Consider the following 16,106-nt stretch of genomic DNA (forward strand, 5'->3'; position numbering starts at 1 on the left):
TCTCTCACTGGTGTCAAGATATTTCAACACTGAGGTGACGCTGTGGGACAATGCTGGGAGCAGCGCTGGTGTATCTCTCTCGGAGGTGGAATCTGAGAGAGGTAGAGTTCAAAGGTCATTAAGCATGGCCTGGCTATGACCTCAAAAAGATAAGAAAAGATAGTTTGGCTTGCAGTGGCAAACTTTCAATGCAATCGTGCTTTTCACGTCGATGATGGTGAAGAGAGTTGCTGTGTCACCAGCTTCTTCCTTATTGGGGTACCGAGTCAAGACCTGCCCCCAAAAAAATCTCAAAACCACCCAGCCCCTCCCCTTAACCCCTCTTGCCCAACTCCCTGACCTCCTGCTGGGGTTCCTGACAGATTCTGATGGGTTACAAGCCTCTGGAGGTGGACATGCCAGGTCACTCACCCATGAGGCAGCCTGTGGTATGTCCAACCCACGCAAACCGCCCCAACCAAGACCAGGTACAGGCTCTGCTTCTGGGCATGGGCTGGCTGAGGTGGGTGTGGATGATTGTGGGGAGTGTGTGGGAGGTAAAGATAAAGGCAAGAGGGAGGGAGGTGAGAGAGGTAACACTCAGCCTTCGTTGACCCCTCAGCGACCCCTTCCTGGGACTTGCCCCCTGCTACTTTCACCTCGCTGTAACCCCTCAGGAGGAATCTGATCTCTGTCTCTCTCTTCCTGTCCTTCCTGTCTTATGTGATGGTTCTTCTGCTTTGTCTTTCCCCTGCTGCACACACCAAAGCACTCAGTAACCGCTACCAGGTAAATATTTACATATTGTCACTCTCGGAAACCAAATATCTGAAAAATTACCCCCAAAAATAGAGAGTGCTAAGAATCTGCTCTTTTTTAAATGGACAGTTGCAGACAGTGGCGTAATCCCACATAAGGATATAATGAAAAAAGTTGGAGATACGTGTTTTTCATTCAACCTAGATGAAACAGGGCTGTAGAGCTCAAGTGGTCGCCTTGCATGATAAATATATATTTTGCCAAGCCTGGATGAAATGCTACTCCACACACACAGAGCGCTGAGTGTGTTAGTGATTTCACATGTTGACCCAGGCCCTTCATTCCATTCCGTGTGTTAAAAATGAGCGTGAGGACAGTTGGACAGCAAGGGGTCGACAGGAGAGTGACAGCCGAGACCTGGTGTTATTCTTGGCCGATGAAGAAGGGAATGAGAAAGACAAGAACGAGGAGGAGAGGAAAAGAGGGGAGGACGGACATCAGAGTCTCAAAAGGACGGAGGGTGGGTGTAAATGACATGCTATCCACCCCCTACAGATCGTAACCTCTCGCCTTTTCTCTCCCCATGCGATTCGGTTTCGCCGCGTCCCTCGTCCTCTCCACGGCGAACACGAGGAGGTGCTGTGCCGGGTTTGATCACATGCACTTGATGTGACCCAGACCCCCCATCGTCCCACCCACACTCCCACGTATGGGGCAGCTTGGTGGACAGGCCGTGGGGAAAACTGGAGTGCATTTGTGTGGTAGATTCACACGGGTCACGAACTGCACGGTTCCACACAATTCTACACACACTCACGTGTCTAATCTCATTAAAAATAAACTGCATGTGAACTGACACGCACACACAGCTCTGGTGTTGCTACAACAACCATACGGTGTATGATATCTGGTGTAGGATTCATTGTGTGTTGATAGCTCGGCGAAACATGATGAATCCAGATCGGTTTCAGTTCTCCATACATTAGCTGTATGTGTGTGTGTGTGTGTGTTTGTGTGTGTGTGTGTGTGTGTGTGCGTGTAAAAGGAAAAATATTCCTTAACCAAAATTTTGGGTTCAGTGATGAAATTTTATAAAATGCTACAAATCTGCTCGACTTGACAACAGTTTTTTTTAAAGTTCTTATTGGTTCAACGGACATTGGAGCACAAACTCAGCTCACTCCTCTCCACCATATTAGGTGTTGTATGAAACTAGAAAAGTGACTTTCTAGAGGAGGTGCGTTCTGATTGGACGAGACTGGTAAATATTATGCAAAGAACTTCCACGGATCAAGTCATGTGTGTGACAGTTAGAATTTAGTTTTATTCTTTTGTTTGCCTGTTTGTGTGTAAATACTTTTCTAAACTCAGCTTTCATGAGAAATACAGAATATTTAAACCATGGTGTGTTTTTTACTTTTTAGGTATCAAAGATAACTTGAACATTTACTGAATGATTATCATTATGTAATATTTATTTTGTGGAGTCAGTAATGTGATGTTTTTTTTTTTAAGAGCAAGCTATTAGAAGCCATTATGGTTTGTTTGATTGTTCTGGTCATGACTCGGTCGTGCCGGGAGGTCGGAGAGCTCTTTATTCCTCAGCTTTCAGCTGTTAATTTCCTCTCTGGGCTACAAGAACAAGTGTCCACATGCTGTGTTGGCTTGAGGTAAACATGGTCATTGTGCTGGCCTCATTCAGCACCCATGGGAGGTGTGTTGTGCATGTGTGTGTGTGTGTGTGTGTGTGTGGGAGGGGGGTGAAGTTGGGTTGGTCTTCTGTAAACTCACCTGGAATGAGGACATGGGGTCATAGGAGAATGACCATTATTGTCCTCTCTTATTTCTCGTTTCTCTTTTGCTTCTTTCATTTAACTTTCATTTGAATCATAACACATTTTCAACTAGAATAAAATCAACAAGGAACACTGAAATAAGTCGATACCCATACATTCCCACGTAAATTAAATTTTGTTAAAACCACACAAGTGATCTGTTGAAATGTCTTTTTGAGCTCCGCAGGGTCTACTACTTGCTTGAGATGAGGCCTAAGACTTGGACGGACGCTGTTAAGATAAGCGCTGTGTCACGTGGCCGAGCACGTACCTTACCGGCGTTCCTTTCTCGCCTTCTTCAGGCCAGAGCGCAGGACTCAAACATTCTTGGCGATAACCTTTCGATCTGAATTCACACAAGAATGTGATGGAAAGCAGAAATGGGGCTATTTCTGTTTCTCTCGCTCTCTCCTAAAAAAAAAAAAAAAAAAGAAATCATTTCATCGAAGCTAACGGTAAATGCACAGTTACAGGCAACGAATGAATTGAAAAAATAAATCACAGACTTTGCGCTTAAATGTATTTCAGTTTAGACGTTTAAATAAACGGGAAGGATTCGGCCAGCGGGGTCGTGCGGAGTTCAGCCGCATTTCTTCAAATATTGGGCTGTATGAACCATGACGGCCTGCTGAGAGAGCCTTTCTCCTCCCGTGTTTTGATGGATTGTGTGGAAGAGACCCTTTTTTTCCCCAGTCAGTTCACAATATTAAGGCAACTGGCTTTAATAAGAAACGTGTTCTTGACACTTCTGAGAAGTATATTTGCTTATTCATTTGCTTGAATTTGAAAGAAAAAAAAGGGTTGCATCTAACTGTTCGATCTATAGACTTATTGTTTCGAGAGAAAAAAATTCCACTTTCATAATTTATTTTAATACTTTTTTTTGTCATGGGGAAATTGAAATATGTAAATAAAGGTTTTATCGTGTTAAGTAATCGCACTTATTCAGTGTATTATTTTATGAAAATAATACTATTTTGTGAAAATAGTACGTAAAGTTTATCTCGCAGTAACTGCATTACACACGTCATTAATAAACGCCTTCCTATTTACAACAAGCGGCATCAATAAGCTGCTGGTACGCTATGACGCGATTTTAAATATATACGTATATATATTTTTGTATATATAAATATTGTTTAAAATACGAACGCTGTTAAAAGCCACATGTAGAAATTATTAATAAGAAATAACTGAAAACAGTACGCTGCACGCTTAGCAATAAGACCGAGGTTTGTGTTTTGTGCGGTATGAAAATGAGAGTAGGAAAGGAGTGTTTATGTATGTATGTATTAATAATTAATAAATATATACATATGCACACACAGCATAAAACATGAACTAACTGTATGAATTTTATTTCATAAGAAGTTCGATTCCTTTAAAAGCAAAACGTGTTTACTTCTTCCAAATGATTTTTAAAAGTTCTAAAAAGTTATTCCCGTTCAAATAAATAATTTTAAAAATTCTGTTTTTATGTACAGACAGTCCTGTTGCATGTTGTTATTTTATTTAATTGTAATATTTAATGTTTGAGCCCAGTTATGTACTGTGCCACAGTATACATGTATTTATAGGTATTTTATGTGCGATCGCAGTGCTGAAATCGCTTTTTGAAGGCGGTTAATGTCAATTTAGCATTATTTTAATTAACATTTTTTAAAAGTAAAGTCCGGCTGAGAAATAAGAGCACGGTAGAATTCGTAGGGGGCGAAGTGAAGCCCCCCGAGATGTGCTCCGGGGCGCAGACCTGCGGTTGACCTCGGTGAGATGGAAGCTCATCGCGGCTCCTGACAGCCGGACCCCCGCCCTTCCAGAATTAATTTGGGCCTGAACTCCGGCTGAACCCGGGCCGGAGAGGGCTGGCTGGCAGAGCCCTGGGCAAGCCCCACCCGCCTGAGTAAATATTGGAGCAGTTCCTCGGAGGGTCGAGGGATGACATGCGACTGTCAAGTCCGCATAAACTTTGGGCAAGAGGTGAGGCCGCGAGAGAGAACCTCGCTTCCTCCACAGCGCGGGACCCCCCACCCTCTCTCGCGTCTCCTGCTGTCGTCACCCTCCGGTCACCCCGCAGCTCACAGGTCCTCACCTGCTGGTCGGAGATGCTGAAAATGGCATTAGAATTAAAAACAATTAAAAAAAAATTTTTTTTTAAAGAAATATCTGAATAACGACCTTGGAGGTGGTTACGCGTTCGTTACGCGCAGGTTGCGCGCGCTCCAGCTGTGGGAAGAATTGAGTAAGATTCCTCCGGGGTGATCTCATCCGGGCGGCCCAGCCCTCCCGACTTCTGTTTTCTCTCCCATAACTCATCTCAAGTTCAGGAGGCTGCGCTTTGGCGACAATGGCGAGCAGATACGAGGCCGCAAAACTGGCTTCTGTTTCATGGACGCCCATAAACTGTAACACTTTACGGCTTTTCGCGTTAAACCTCTAATAATAAAATGCACGTGCCTGAATAGTAACTTATTGGAATGGGCACTGTAGGACGTATGTGTAAACGGGACATAACGCGTTTCCATCAATCACCTTCTCTGCGACTGGTTTCCAGCCACCTCTTGCTGTCCTGTTTCCACGCAGGCCTCAGCAACAGCCCCCTGCCGCCGCCGGTGACCCCTGCGTCACCCTCGCCTGACAGCGTTCTTCTCCCCGCCTTCCATCCCGGAGTTCCCGGATGACGGCAGGACGCGGCGGGAGGATCAAAGCGCGTCTTGCGGGGGTCCAGGACGGGCGACCGAGTAGCAGCAACAGATGGTCGCGGGAGGAGGAGGCAGCTCGGATTTTAACTTTCACGGCGGTTCCTCACAACCTCCCGCAGAAATAAATGTCCGTATATGGCACGTGTATGGTGTAAATATGTCTGCGAAATAAGGATTTTCATTCTCTGCTCACACATGAATTATCGTTATATCGATTATATAGGACGAGGTATCACTTTAAACTCTGGGTACTGATGTAATTCTTTTTGTCTGTCTGTCTGTCCGTGTTTGTTGATGGTGTCTCATTTAGCATAACATTAACTCACTGCAGCAGACTGAACCTCAGTCCAGCCTCAAGTGTCTATTTTTATCAAAATAGCTGTAAAGCTTCGAAAAGGGTCCGAGTGAAGCTTTCATTTCATAACACAACCAACAGGTTATTCGTGGGTTTGTAGAATTTTCAAGAATTCATACAACACTTCATGCAGTTATTTTTTTATAGTTACTTTTTTTTCATTTAAACAATATTTCTGAGCAGTTATGCATATTTATGTGTGAAAGAGGTGTAAGCTGGGACATGTACAGCTATAGATAAATAACGCAGTGCAACCCGAGTATTGATGTTTTCTTCTTGTGTTTTATTTCGTCTCCTGGACCAATTTAAACACACACTCTTACATCAAGGTCGGGATGTAACGATGCGCCCGCTTCCTGGTGGCAGAACGTGTCTATTCGTGACGTCACGGGTAATCAATCTCCCTGATTACCACTTAAACAGACGAACAGAGCCACAGCAAGGCTCCGGCGAATCTGCACTAAGAACGACACACAGCAAGCAGATGTGTAAAATACTGGACTTTATTCGAGGTAGATATCAAACAATATCAATATCGGACACATCCCCCGCCCCGAGAATTTTTTTCACCCAGACATTAACTAATAAAACTCAGTCTGTCTGAGAACACGCGACGGTTCGTACATTCAAACAAAAACGAGAACATTTCATATATTTAAGATGTCTACATTCCCTGAAATGAATCAGTGATTTATGATTTTTTTTTTAATGAAATATTTTAGACAAACAGGTGCGTGTTTTCCCTGATGTAGGTTTTACAACCTATATGATAAATAGCTTTCCAAAATTTTAAAAGAATGTAAATACATTTTAACTCTACTAATTCCAATCTAAACTTTACTGTTGGCAAACGTTTGATCGCATACGAAAAAAAAACCTTTCATAAAAAATATATATAAAAATATCCTCATCTTTCAGGAAATGGAAGATGCAGACTTGCAAAATACCCTGTAACCGTGTAGTGCAAAGGGTTTCAATGAAACTTTCAAACACAAGGAAGCAAAAGAACAGCGAACTCTTTAAGAAAACCTGGTCTGCGACGCAGTGCCTACGCCCAATACGTACAAACACATAGAAATAAAAACGGAAGGACAAAACATTTCACAATATGCCATGAGGCTCCCTGTAGCTCCCGTGGAGATTCGTGCAGAAAGTGCATTTCCAGAAATTAAAATAGGCACAGTAAACTACCCTGTTCAACCGAATTGCGAATCAAATAAAAAAAAAGACGCACCGACACGAAATGTAAATTCTACATTTTGAAAAATAGATATATTGCATATAAACAGAGAGAAAAGGGGGTGTTATTTTTTGGCGGTTTGTGGCCCCTTCAGGTCTCCGAGCACGGCGACGCCCCGGGGGACGCGGAGCTGGACTGGTCCGAGTTGTCCTCCAGGTCCTTCGTGGAGCCCGCGGAGGACGAGGTCGGGGCCAGGCCCTCCTTCTCGCGCTTCTTCTGCTTCATGCGCCGGTTCTGGAACCAGATCTTCACCTGCGTCTCGTTCAGCTCCAGCGTGGCCGCGATCTCCACGCGGCGCGCGCGCGTCAGGTACTTGCTGAAGTGGAACTCCTTCTCCAGCTCCGTCAGCTGCTTGGTGGTGAAGTTGGTGCGGATGGTGTTCTGTGGGCCCAGGCCGTATTCGGCCACTTTAGCTGTGGAATAAAGAATCGATGGCATTTATAGAACTGTCGTGTGTAATTGTCACATGTGCCCGTGCGTCTCGTGTGTTTGTTGGTTACAGATGTAGAATGTATTCGTGTAAATGAAAACCACATTGGCTTTGATTCACTCGGACCCCGCTTCACTCCTCACTCGTGGCGAGGGCGAGGACGGACAGCCTGGGAGTACAATGGGGGCCGCGCTGGGATCAGTTGGAGATAACAGAACTCGGCCATTTCCTACGGAGATGGAAAGCACGTCTGCTGGACGCATTAGCGCTGACGGGGTGGGGGGGAGGGGAGGGGAGATTGACTCTCCGTGGGCTTCCCCGCAAGAAACGCCCGTGTGTCCAGAGGCAGGACAGCCCAGGACAGCCTGGATGCTGTGCGCCGTCGTTATGGGGTGCTCACCTGTTTTGGGGGGGGTTTCTCTTCACTTTCATCCAGTCGAACGTTTTCCCGGGCGGCCTCTGGTCCGAACTGGCCTCGCTGTCTCTCGAGGCCGACACGTCGGCGTAGGCGCCCTGCGAGTATCCCCTCTGGTGGTCCTGGCCCTCGCATCCGTGGTGCTGGTACGGGGCGGAGGGCACTGCCCCCTGCACGCCGCAGTAGGCTCCGGCCAGGGTCCCGTAGTTGGGCCCGACGCCGGGCGCGCTGAAGCCCGACGGCTGGTAGTACATGGCGTCCTGCTCGTGGCCGACGTAGTACTGGTGATGCCCGTAGTCCTGGGCGGCGCACGCCTGCGTCCCGTAGCCGGGGGCCGCGTTGCCGCCGTAGGGCGCGCACATGGCCGCGTGGTGCGTCTGCGGCTGGTGATGCGCGTAGTCGCCGCTCTGGTGCTGATGTTGAGGCGCCACCGGCGGGCCGCTGGGCCCCAGGAAGAGGCGCCCGTCGGTCGCGTGGTAGCTCTCCGCGGCCGCGGCCGAGCCGGCCTGGTACGGGCCCGAGAAGCCCTGGTCCAAGTGGTGGTATCCGGATTTGGGCGAGCACACGTTCGCGGCCCGGTTGCAGATCGCGTACTCCAAGTAAGAGTTCATCCTGGAATCGTCCATGCGCCGTGGGTGACGTGGGGAAGAACCTGCGTTGTGGGAGATTCCTCCTGCCCTGCAACCTCTCGGCAGTATGTCATGCGGAAGGAGAAGGAGGAAGAACAAAAAAAAAAAAAAAAAAATTAGCCCCTCACCTCCCCGAGCGTTCGGGTCCGCGCTCCTCTATAACGCAGGCTTCACCTCAGCTGCTGGTCACGTGAGCCGTCACGGCGCCAATGGTGGAGGGACGTCCAGAAGTTTGTCAGCGCACGGCGACCATCCATCACCTTCCTGGCATTTGCATGACAAAGCCACTTCAATCAAACCGGCCCATCAATCTGATGGCAGCAAGTATATGTCAGGGTGTGTAAGAAAGCCTTTCCCAAACGGAGAAGAAAGCCAGAAAAAGAGAGAGAGAGACAGAGAAGCAAAGCGAAGTCTTAAACTTAGTTTAGTTTTTTTTATTTTATTTTAAAAAATTTTTTTACAAATTGTTAAATATGTCTGAAACATCAACTTACCCCTACTTTATCCGAACAGATACCCCTCATCCTTTCTTTCCTCTCTCATCCAGACCTTCTTTTTTTTTTTTTTTTTTTTTTTTTTTTGTGGTTCTGATGAGTTGGAAATCTGCTTAACGCAGGAACTGCGAGGGCCGCTGCCGCATCTTCAGCCCCCCGGAACCCGAACCGCTTAATCGAATCAGTGAGCTGATCTGTTACAGAAACAAAATTAAGCCGACAGCAAGCCTTCTGCCAGCCCAGGACCCCAGAGAAGAATGTGGAAATATACATATATTATTTGTGTCTGCATGCTTTGTACAATAAATAGTATTTATGCATATACATCATAGAGGAAACTTTTCAAAGTGGCGTTATATTCACCAGCTCCTTTTCTTGTTTTGCATGAAACCTCTCGCTGGCTGGAGTTTGTCACCGGACAGGCGACGGACAGTGTGACAAGCGTTGGCGGGCTGCGCGAAAGGAAGGAAGCGGCCGGGGCTAATTATTAATCGCGCCGACAAAGGGCCGAGGAGGAGGCTCGTCTTCATGAAGGAACCCACGCCGAAAGCGGGACACGCGGAACACGGGACGGACACGAGTGGCTGACAATGAGACGCCCACGGCCATTTGTAACTTGTCGGGCCGAGTGTCTTGCGGGAGAGGGATGGTCGCGGGGACGGGGACGTGTTTGCGCGCATCAGTCCATTAGCAGACCCCGACCTGCAAATTTGCAAATGAGGCCATGAGCTGCGAATGAGCGACATGCGGCGAGCGCTTAACCCCACTCGACGAAACTCGACAGAACACGATGCCACTTATTATTGTTGTTGTTGTCGTTATTGTTGTCATTGCATGTCTGTTTCATTAGCAACCGATGTGAAATTGTGATAATGCATTTGACATTTCAGTGCCGTCTGTATTGTTTTCTTTCCATTAAAACTTTGTTTCTCCTTGGGTGGTCAAGGGTGGTCGTAGCCTAGTGGGTAAGACACTCGCCTATGAACCAGAAGACCCGGGTTCGAATCCCACTTACTACCATTGTGTCCCTGAGCAAGACACTTAACCCTAAGTTGCTCCAGGGAGACTGTCCCTGTAACTACTGATTGTAAGTCGCTCTGGATAAGGGCGTCTGATAAATGCTGTAAATGTAAAATGTAAATGTCCTTGATAACGAAATTTAAGTGGAAAGTCCGATGTTTCCTTAGACCCTTCGTTCTGGCCGATTGGTCTGCTGGAGTCCTATTAGGTTGTATGAGGCGCTAAGTAGCCTGAAGTTGGCTTTGATCGGAAGAGTGTGTAGAAACAAACCTATTATAATCGATCATAAGCAAAAAGCCAGGAAGAAATGTGACAAAGGTTGCTGTGCTTAAATTCGCTGTTTCGCTAGTTCGAGATCTGTTAATCAATTTAAAAGTGGCAGGTTACTGGTGATCTGTGTTAATGCGTTTTGTACTATGTAATACAGATTAAAACAATTCAATGCCAACTGTAGTCTGCTATCGGTAAATTCGACCAGGATTCTGCTGCTCAATCCGCCTAGTGGCAAATGGCAGTAAAGCAGGAATCACTGTAACGAGGGGACTCACACTGGCCAATCAGAAAACGGCTTTTGTGCGCGGTAACGCCCCTATGTCATTCAGCAGTTGCTTTTTAGCCTGGGAAGAATGCTAGCATAATTCTGCAAAAACCCCCATGGTCCTAAAAACCTGGTGTTTGCCAGGCTCTAGTTTATCAGTTTGGACTGTAATGATCATCACGCAGATATTTGCAATCCGATGCTCTTTTCTGAACATCCCTTGTGACTGGTGCATCCCACAATGCACAGTTAAAATGTCGCCAAAGAACAACTCGAGAAAAGGGTCACATCACTTTGCCAGGGAACACTTTCCTGTCTCATTCCAACAGAATCTCTGGTTAAATGGAGCTATGTGAGGATGTCATATTTTATTATTGATTTGTTTCCGTATCTGTTAACATAAAGACATCTGACTCAATACTGCAATGCAGTAATTCACTTGGAAACACTTAATTAAAGGTTCACCAGAAGGACGTCTGCATCCATTTGTGAAGCTTGGAGTCCTGTCAAACTATTCAGTTTATACCTGCTTGATGAGCTAGAAGCTAGAGCTTTTAGTAGTATGTAGAGAGAACATTTAGTAGTATGAAAGTTATTTTTTAATGACACAGCTGGAGGCATGCCCTGTATACTGGAATATTAAAATCATATTATTCGTGAATAGGTGTGTACATCAGAAGTGGAGTGTTACTTTTCTTGCATTCTTTAATAGCAACTTATACAACACGTGTGATCTTTTTGTAAAGTACTGTGTCCTGGGATCTTTTCAATAAAAAATTTTGGCCAGTACATACTGGAACTGTTCGGTAGACGTGACAATGACACAACCCACATTGCATAGACATTCTGTTCTATGGGTTCTAATACTTCCAAACACAAGTGTAGCAAATCATTCCACCATTTTTTGCACATAAAGCAGATATTTCAGCCGGTGCTTTAGCCTATTTGTCTTGTACGTCTCTTTGAGAAGTATGGTATGTGGCCATGGCCAATTGTCTCAGTTTCACATACCTTCATTAAAGCAGCACTTAAACAGTGTTTTATAGCCACTGTCAGCCTCAAAGCGCTTTAACTTTTTCAGTCTGGATGTTTCCTCAACTAATTCCAAAATTACTCAATTCGGTGTGCCACCAAATGTATTGGCACTTTGGACAAAGATGCAAATGACAATGCAAAATAAAAGGCATGAGTATAATCTTTCTGAAGGGTAAGAACGCTGGTTTGGTTAAAATATGCAAGTAGATTCACCCAGCTTCTTAAAAATTTCATGCAGCATCAGTGTAACCTAAATAATATGTGTTCATATTTCATTATTTTAATATAGGTTCAGGAAAGGTAATTTTGGGCAGTGTTGTCCTTTCTTATCTTCCATTACTAAAAAAAAAAGTTACTCGGATTCCCACTATTATATGTCATTATTAAATCTAAAAAAAACTTCTGCAAGAGTAACCAGTTGCAGACAGGAGCTTCAAGCTGAAGGAACAAAGGAACCAAACGACTGGCAAATTACAATGATTTCATTAATCAGATCACTGGGTATGTGAGTTCTACAATACAATATAATGAGATCATGGTTAAAAATTCACATAGCTCATGCCCACACAAGGGCAAACAACATGTGAACAGAAGACAGAGGTTTTGCACTGGCCTTTGTGGTTTGCTGATGAAAACATATGGGCTACCATTACTATGACTGCAGCAACCACAATGTTTTACAAAGAACAATGAAAATGACAAAGGAATTTTTTAAGAAAATTGCAGCAAAATGACAATTTTATTGCACGTTCATTATCTTTGTAACATCTAAGCACACTTGGGAAAGTCCTAGAGGCTCAATTACTAAAGAAACATGAGGCTAGGAGGAATCTTACAGGAATGGTGCTGTATGAAGAGAGCTGTAGACACTTGCCTGTAGTCACTGTGAAGCTGATCCTGTGGCATTGGGATGGCCTGGCCTAACGTTCTACAAAGACTAACAAAGGCAATCCTCCTAACTGGTGAATTTATGCCGTACAACGTCCAATCCTTTACATAGCACAGGCCAATCCCTGCCGCCAAACCTAGATGCCTATCTTGCACGAATCCCACATCCAAATATGAAAATGCCAACCTTCATCACAAGTTCTCCGTAACCTCCGTAAGTCACTTATCAGTCCATCTGTCATTCTGTCAATGACTTCCCACTAAACAAATTTATTACCCTGCTTCAAAAGATTGCTGTATATGTAGCGCCAATGCAAATATCATGCAAACTCATAAAGGTGGTGTATTGGTGCTGGTATTCCAGATGGCTGACCACAGAAGTGTTGGAGGGTATTTCTCTGTGTGAATATGGAGGACTTTGGCCAGATTTGGACGCTAATATTTCCATGTGTGCAAATCATTCTAGCTTTATCTCAGGCGTAGCTAAATGTAAATAGATATTCTCACCATGGCTAAAGAGACAGAAAGGTCTTCATCAATCTGCCAGGCCTTAAAAAAAAAAAGTCACTGACCTTAGAAACACAAAGCATGATGATATGGACACACCAAATAAGATGTAAATTATTTAGCTCCGGCGATTATTTCATCATAGCACTGAATGTTTGCTGTAGAGATAATCACTTTACTGGAAATAAGTTTGTGTACTTGTCAGTTGTACATTTGCCAGTAAAATGAATTTAGATAGTGGTTCTGTAAACATGGCCTTTGAATTTTTGTTAACGTAATAAAGACATCTAATCTTGTCCTCTCATCCGAGGTGTCCAGTAGCCTTTCCTCTCACGTGCACTGCCCCTGGCTGACCTGGGTATTGCAGGACATAAACAATCAAGACAAATAAAAGGTGTTGGATGTTTGTCCCAAGTGTATGAAAACTATGTTCCAAATAAACATAAAGCATTTTCATATATGCTATTTGATACATAATTAAAATACTTTTATTCAATTATTTATGCACGACATGGTGCCTGATCAACGTCGTTAATCTTGAAAATTTGCTCCACAATGTCATTTGGGGACGTGTCGTAAGTGTTTTGTTACTTTCCGGGGACCCATCAGAATCAGCATAGCAACCCCTGAACACTTTCACATTATTGCTGACAAATGGACACGTTCAATTCCATTGAGCCTTTTTGGTTATTGAATCTTTCGACATTAACATGGCCAAAGCCTGGCCATGTACACAGAGCTTTTAGCAGCATCACATAACATTCTGAGCTGCAGCCATTACTGTATTCCTGGATATGGGCCCTGGCCTTCCGGAAAACTGTGGAATGTGATAGGCAATAAGAGAAATGATCTACCACCTCTCCTCTCCCCTGCTATAGGCAAACTATTAAATTAGCTTTTAGATCCTGGAAAAGAAAGGAAGACAAAAAAGGATTGTATAAAATTCATGAAATACATTTATTTTGAAAACTTTTTTGAAAATTTTTGCACTTTAGCATGTGATGAGTACGGTATAACACAAAAAAGCAGTCTAACTTAAATAAACTGTTCAAAGCTTTACTTGGCAGAACTTATTAGCCAAAGGGCCACTGTCACATGGTGATAAATAATTGTTTAAGACCATTCTCCATAATTGTGGTAATAATAATTACACAGATTGTTATTGTTTTGCAATCCTTTCCATATTTTTAATTTACAGCCGAAACATCAAAGTGCCATGACTCCCCGCATCACCATGATGCTCAATCATTCATCAATTGATGACAGTTTTTGATTCATTATGTTTACTTTTCTTGTCCCAGGTGTGTGTGTGTGTGTGTGTGTGTGTCGTGGGGTGTTTCAAATCTGGTGTGTTTCAGCAGCTCGACAGAGGTGTGTTAGATTTTATCTTTCATTAGCCCCGAGCTGCGAAAGAGTACCTTCTCAGCACTTAATTTTACGGTGCCACTCTCCTCCCACTGGAATGAATGTGGGGACTGAAACTGGATCTATTACTTATTAGCTGGGTTACACGAGGTGAAGGCTGGCTTGATGTTTTTTAATAAGTTGTTGACTGAAAAGTTCACCTTGCAGACAACGTGAATGTGCAGGACCAACAAACAGCAGCTTCCAGAACAAAGGCCCATGCTGATGCGCATCTCTACGGGTTGTAGTCTAACTGTTAATCATAAAGCAAATTGCAAGGCTTTTAAAAGCATATTACCATAGTAGTCTAGTGGGTAACACACTCGCCTATGAACCAGAAGACCCAGGTTCAAATCCCGCTTACTACCATTGTGTCCCTGAGAAAGACACTTAACCCTAAGTTTCTCCAGGGGGGGGGGGGGGGCTGTCCCTGTAACTACTGATTGTAAGTCGCTCTGGATAAGGGCCTCTGTCAAATGCTGTAAACGTAAATGCACTTCTGGGATCTAGTCTGCTGGCAATGAAAAGATGATGTAGAGTAGTTGTTGCACTTTAATGTGACTACATGTGCAATTTAAAAAAATTATATTATGATCACTATCACATTGTGAATACTGCAAGGTCAGGTCCAATGTTTCCCAGGCTCATCCTGCAGGACGTTTATATTTACGGCATTTGGCAGACACCCTTATCCAGAGCGACTTACAACATGCTTTCAAGTTACCATCGATGAAGAGATCAGACCGTTCCACTCATCCCAACCATAATCACTAGTGATATTAATTAATTAGTTGTCCTGAACAGCCTATACTGACCTCATAAACTAACCTAGCTTATGCAATATCAAATTTTGGTCTGAAACAGCCAACATTTCTGTTTAAGCGTGAGTAAGTCCAGTGAATTGTTCTCACACAGACAAGTGGTTTCAGCGTCATCATTTTCACTTTAATACAAACGAGTTTGCTTTCCATCCGCATACATTCTAGTGCTGAAAATAAGAACTACACAGATTATCAGTAGTATCTGAAGCTGTATTTTATCCAAACCCAATAGGAGAAAAGAAAAACTTTACATGTTCATAAAACAATTATGAATGTTCAGACAAACAATGAAAATTATTGATGAATTAATTTTTCTTGCTCCTTCCCTCTTTAATTCAAACCAACACTTATACGTCTGCGTCCAACTCTAGCATAGAAACAAAGTGCTACTGAACATTGCCAAGCTTATACAGCATATAGAAAGTGTGAAATGATTGTCATTGTGATACACTGCAGCACAGCACACGGTGACACAACGAAACGTGTCCTCTGCTTTTAACCATCACCCTTGGTGAGCAGTGGGCAGCCATGACAGGCGCCCGGGGAGCAGTGTGTGGGGACGGTGCTTTGCTCAGTGGCACCTCAGTGGCACCTTGGCAGCTCGGGATTCAAAGCGGCAACCTTCCGATTACTGGTCCAATTCCTTACTCGTTAGGCCACCACTGCCCTAGTGGTAGCAGCAGGCTAAGACACTCACGAACTAAGCCAGAAGACCACATAGTCGCAGGTTCAAATCACACTTATTAATGTTGTGTCCCTGAGCGAGACATTTAACCCTGAGGGGACTGTCCCTGTAACTACTAATTGTAAGTGCTCTGAATAATGGTGTGTGTTAAAACATCCTCTCTCTGACTCCCACGACAGTCTGGGAATCAAGAAAAAGAGAGAGAGATGAAATTGCATCCCACCCTTTCAGCCACCGCCTTCTAAAAAGAGTTGCAGTGTCAAAACTTGCCCAGGAAAATAAATAAACAAGTTCTGAAGTATGGCAGAGAGCTGGAGAGCAGAGTGAGCTGATAAACACCCAGTGGGTACTGGCAGCCCTCCAAGGAAAGCAG

The 16,106-nt window shown here is 44.3% G+C and overlaps 1 protein-coding gene across 1 annotated transcript; it reads right to left on the reverse strand.

The window, feature by feature from the left end:
• Positions 1-6,245: 6,245 nt before the first annotated feature.
• On the reverse strand, positions 6,246-8,384 carry hoxb1a (homeobox B1a). Its single transcript, XM_028985193.1, has 2 exons — positions 7,703-8,384; positions 6,246-7,284 (listed from the first exon to the last, which is right to left on the reverse strand). The coding sequence occupies exons 1-2, from the start codon at positions 8,336-8,338 to the stop codon at positions 6,958-6,960; spliced, it is 963 nt and encodes a 320-aa protein (XP_028841026.1). The 5' UTR covers positions 8,339-8,384; the 3' UTR covers positions 6,246-6,957.
• Between the last annotated feature and the right edge of the window lie 7,722 nt (positions 8,385-16,106).

The sequence above is a fragment of the Denticeps clupeoides genome, chromosome 7 (genome assembly GCF_900700375.1).
Source record: "Denticeps clupeoides chromosome 7, fDenClu1.1, whole genome shotgun sequence".
In the NCBI taxonomy this organism is placed as follows: domain Eukaryota; kingdom Metazoa; phylum Chordata; class Actinopteri; order Clupeiformes; family Denticipitidae; genus Denticeps; species Denticeps clupeoides.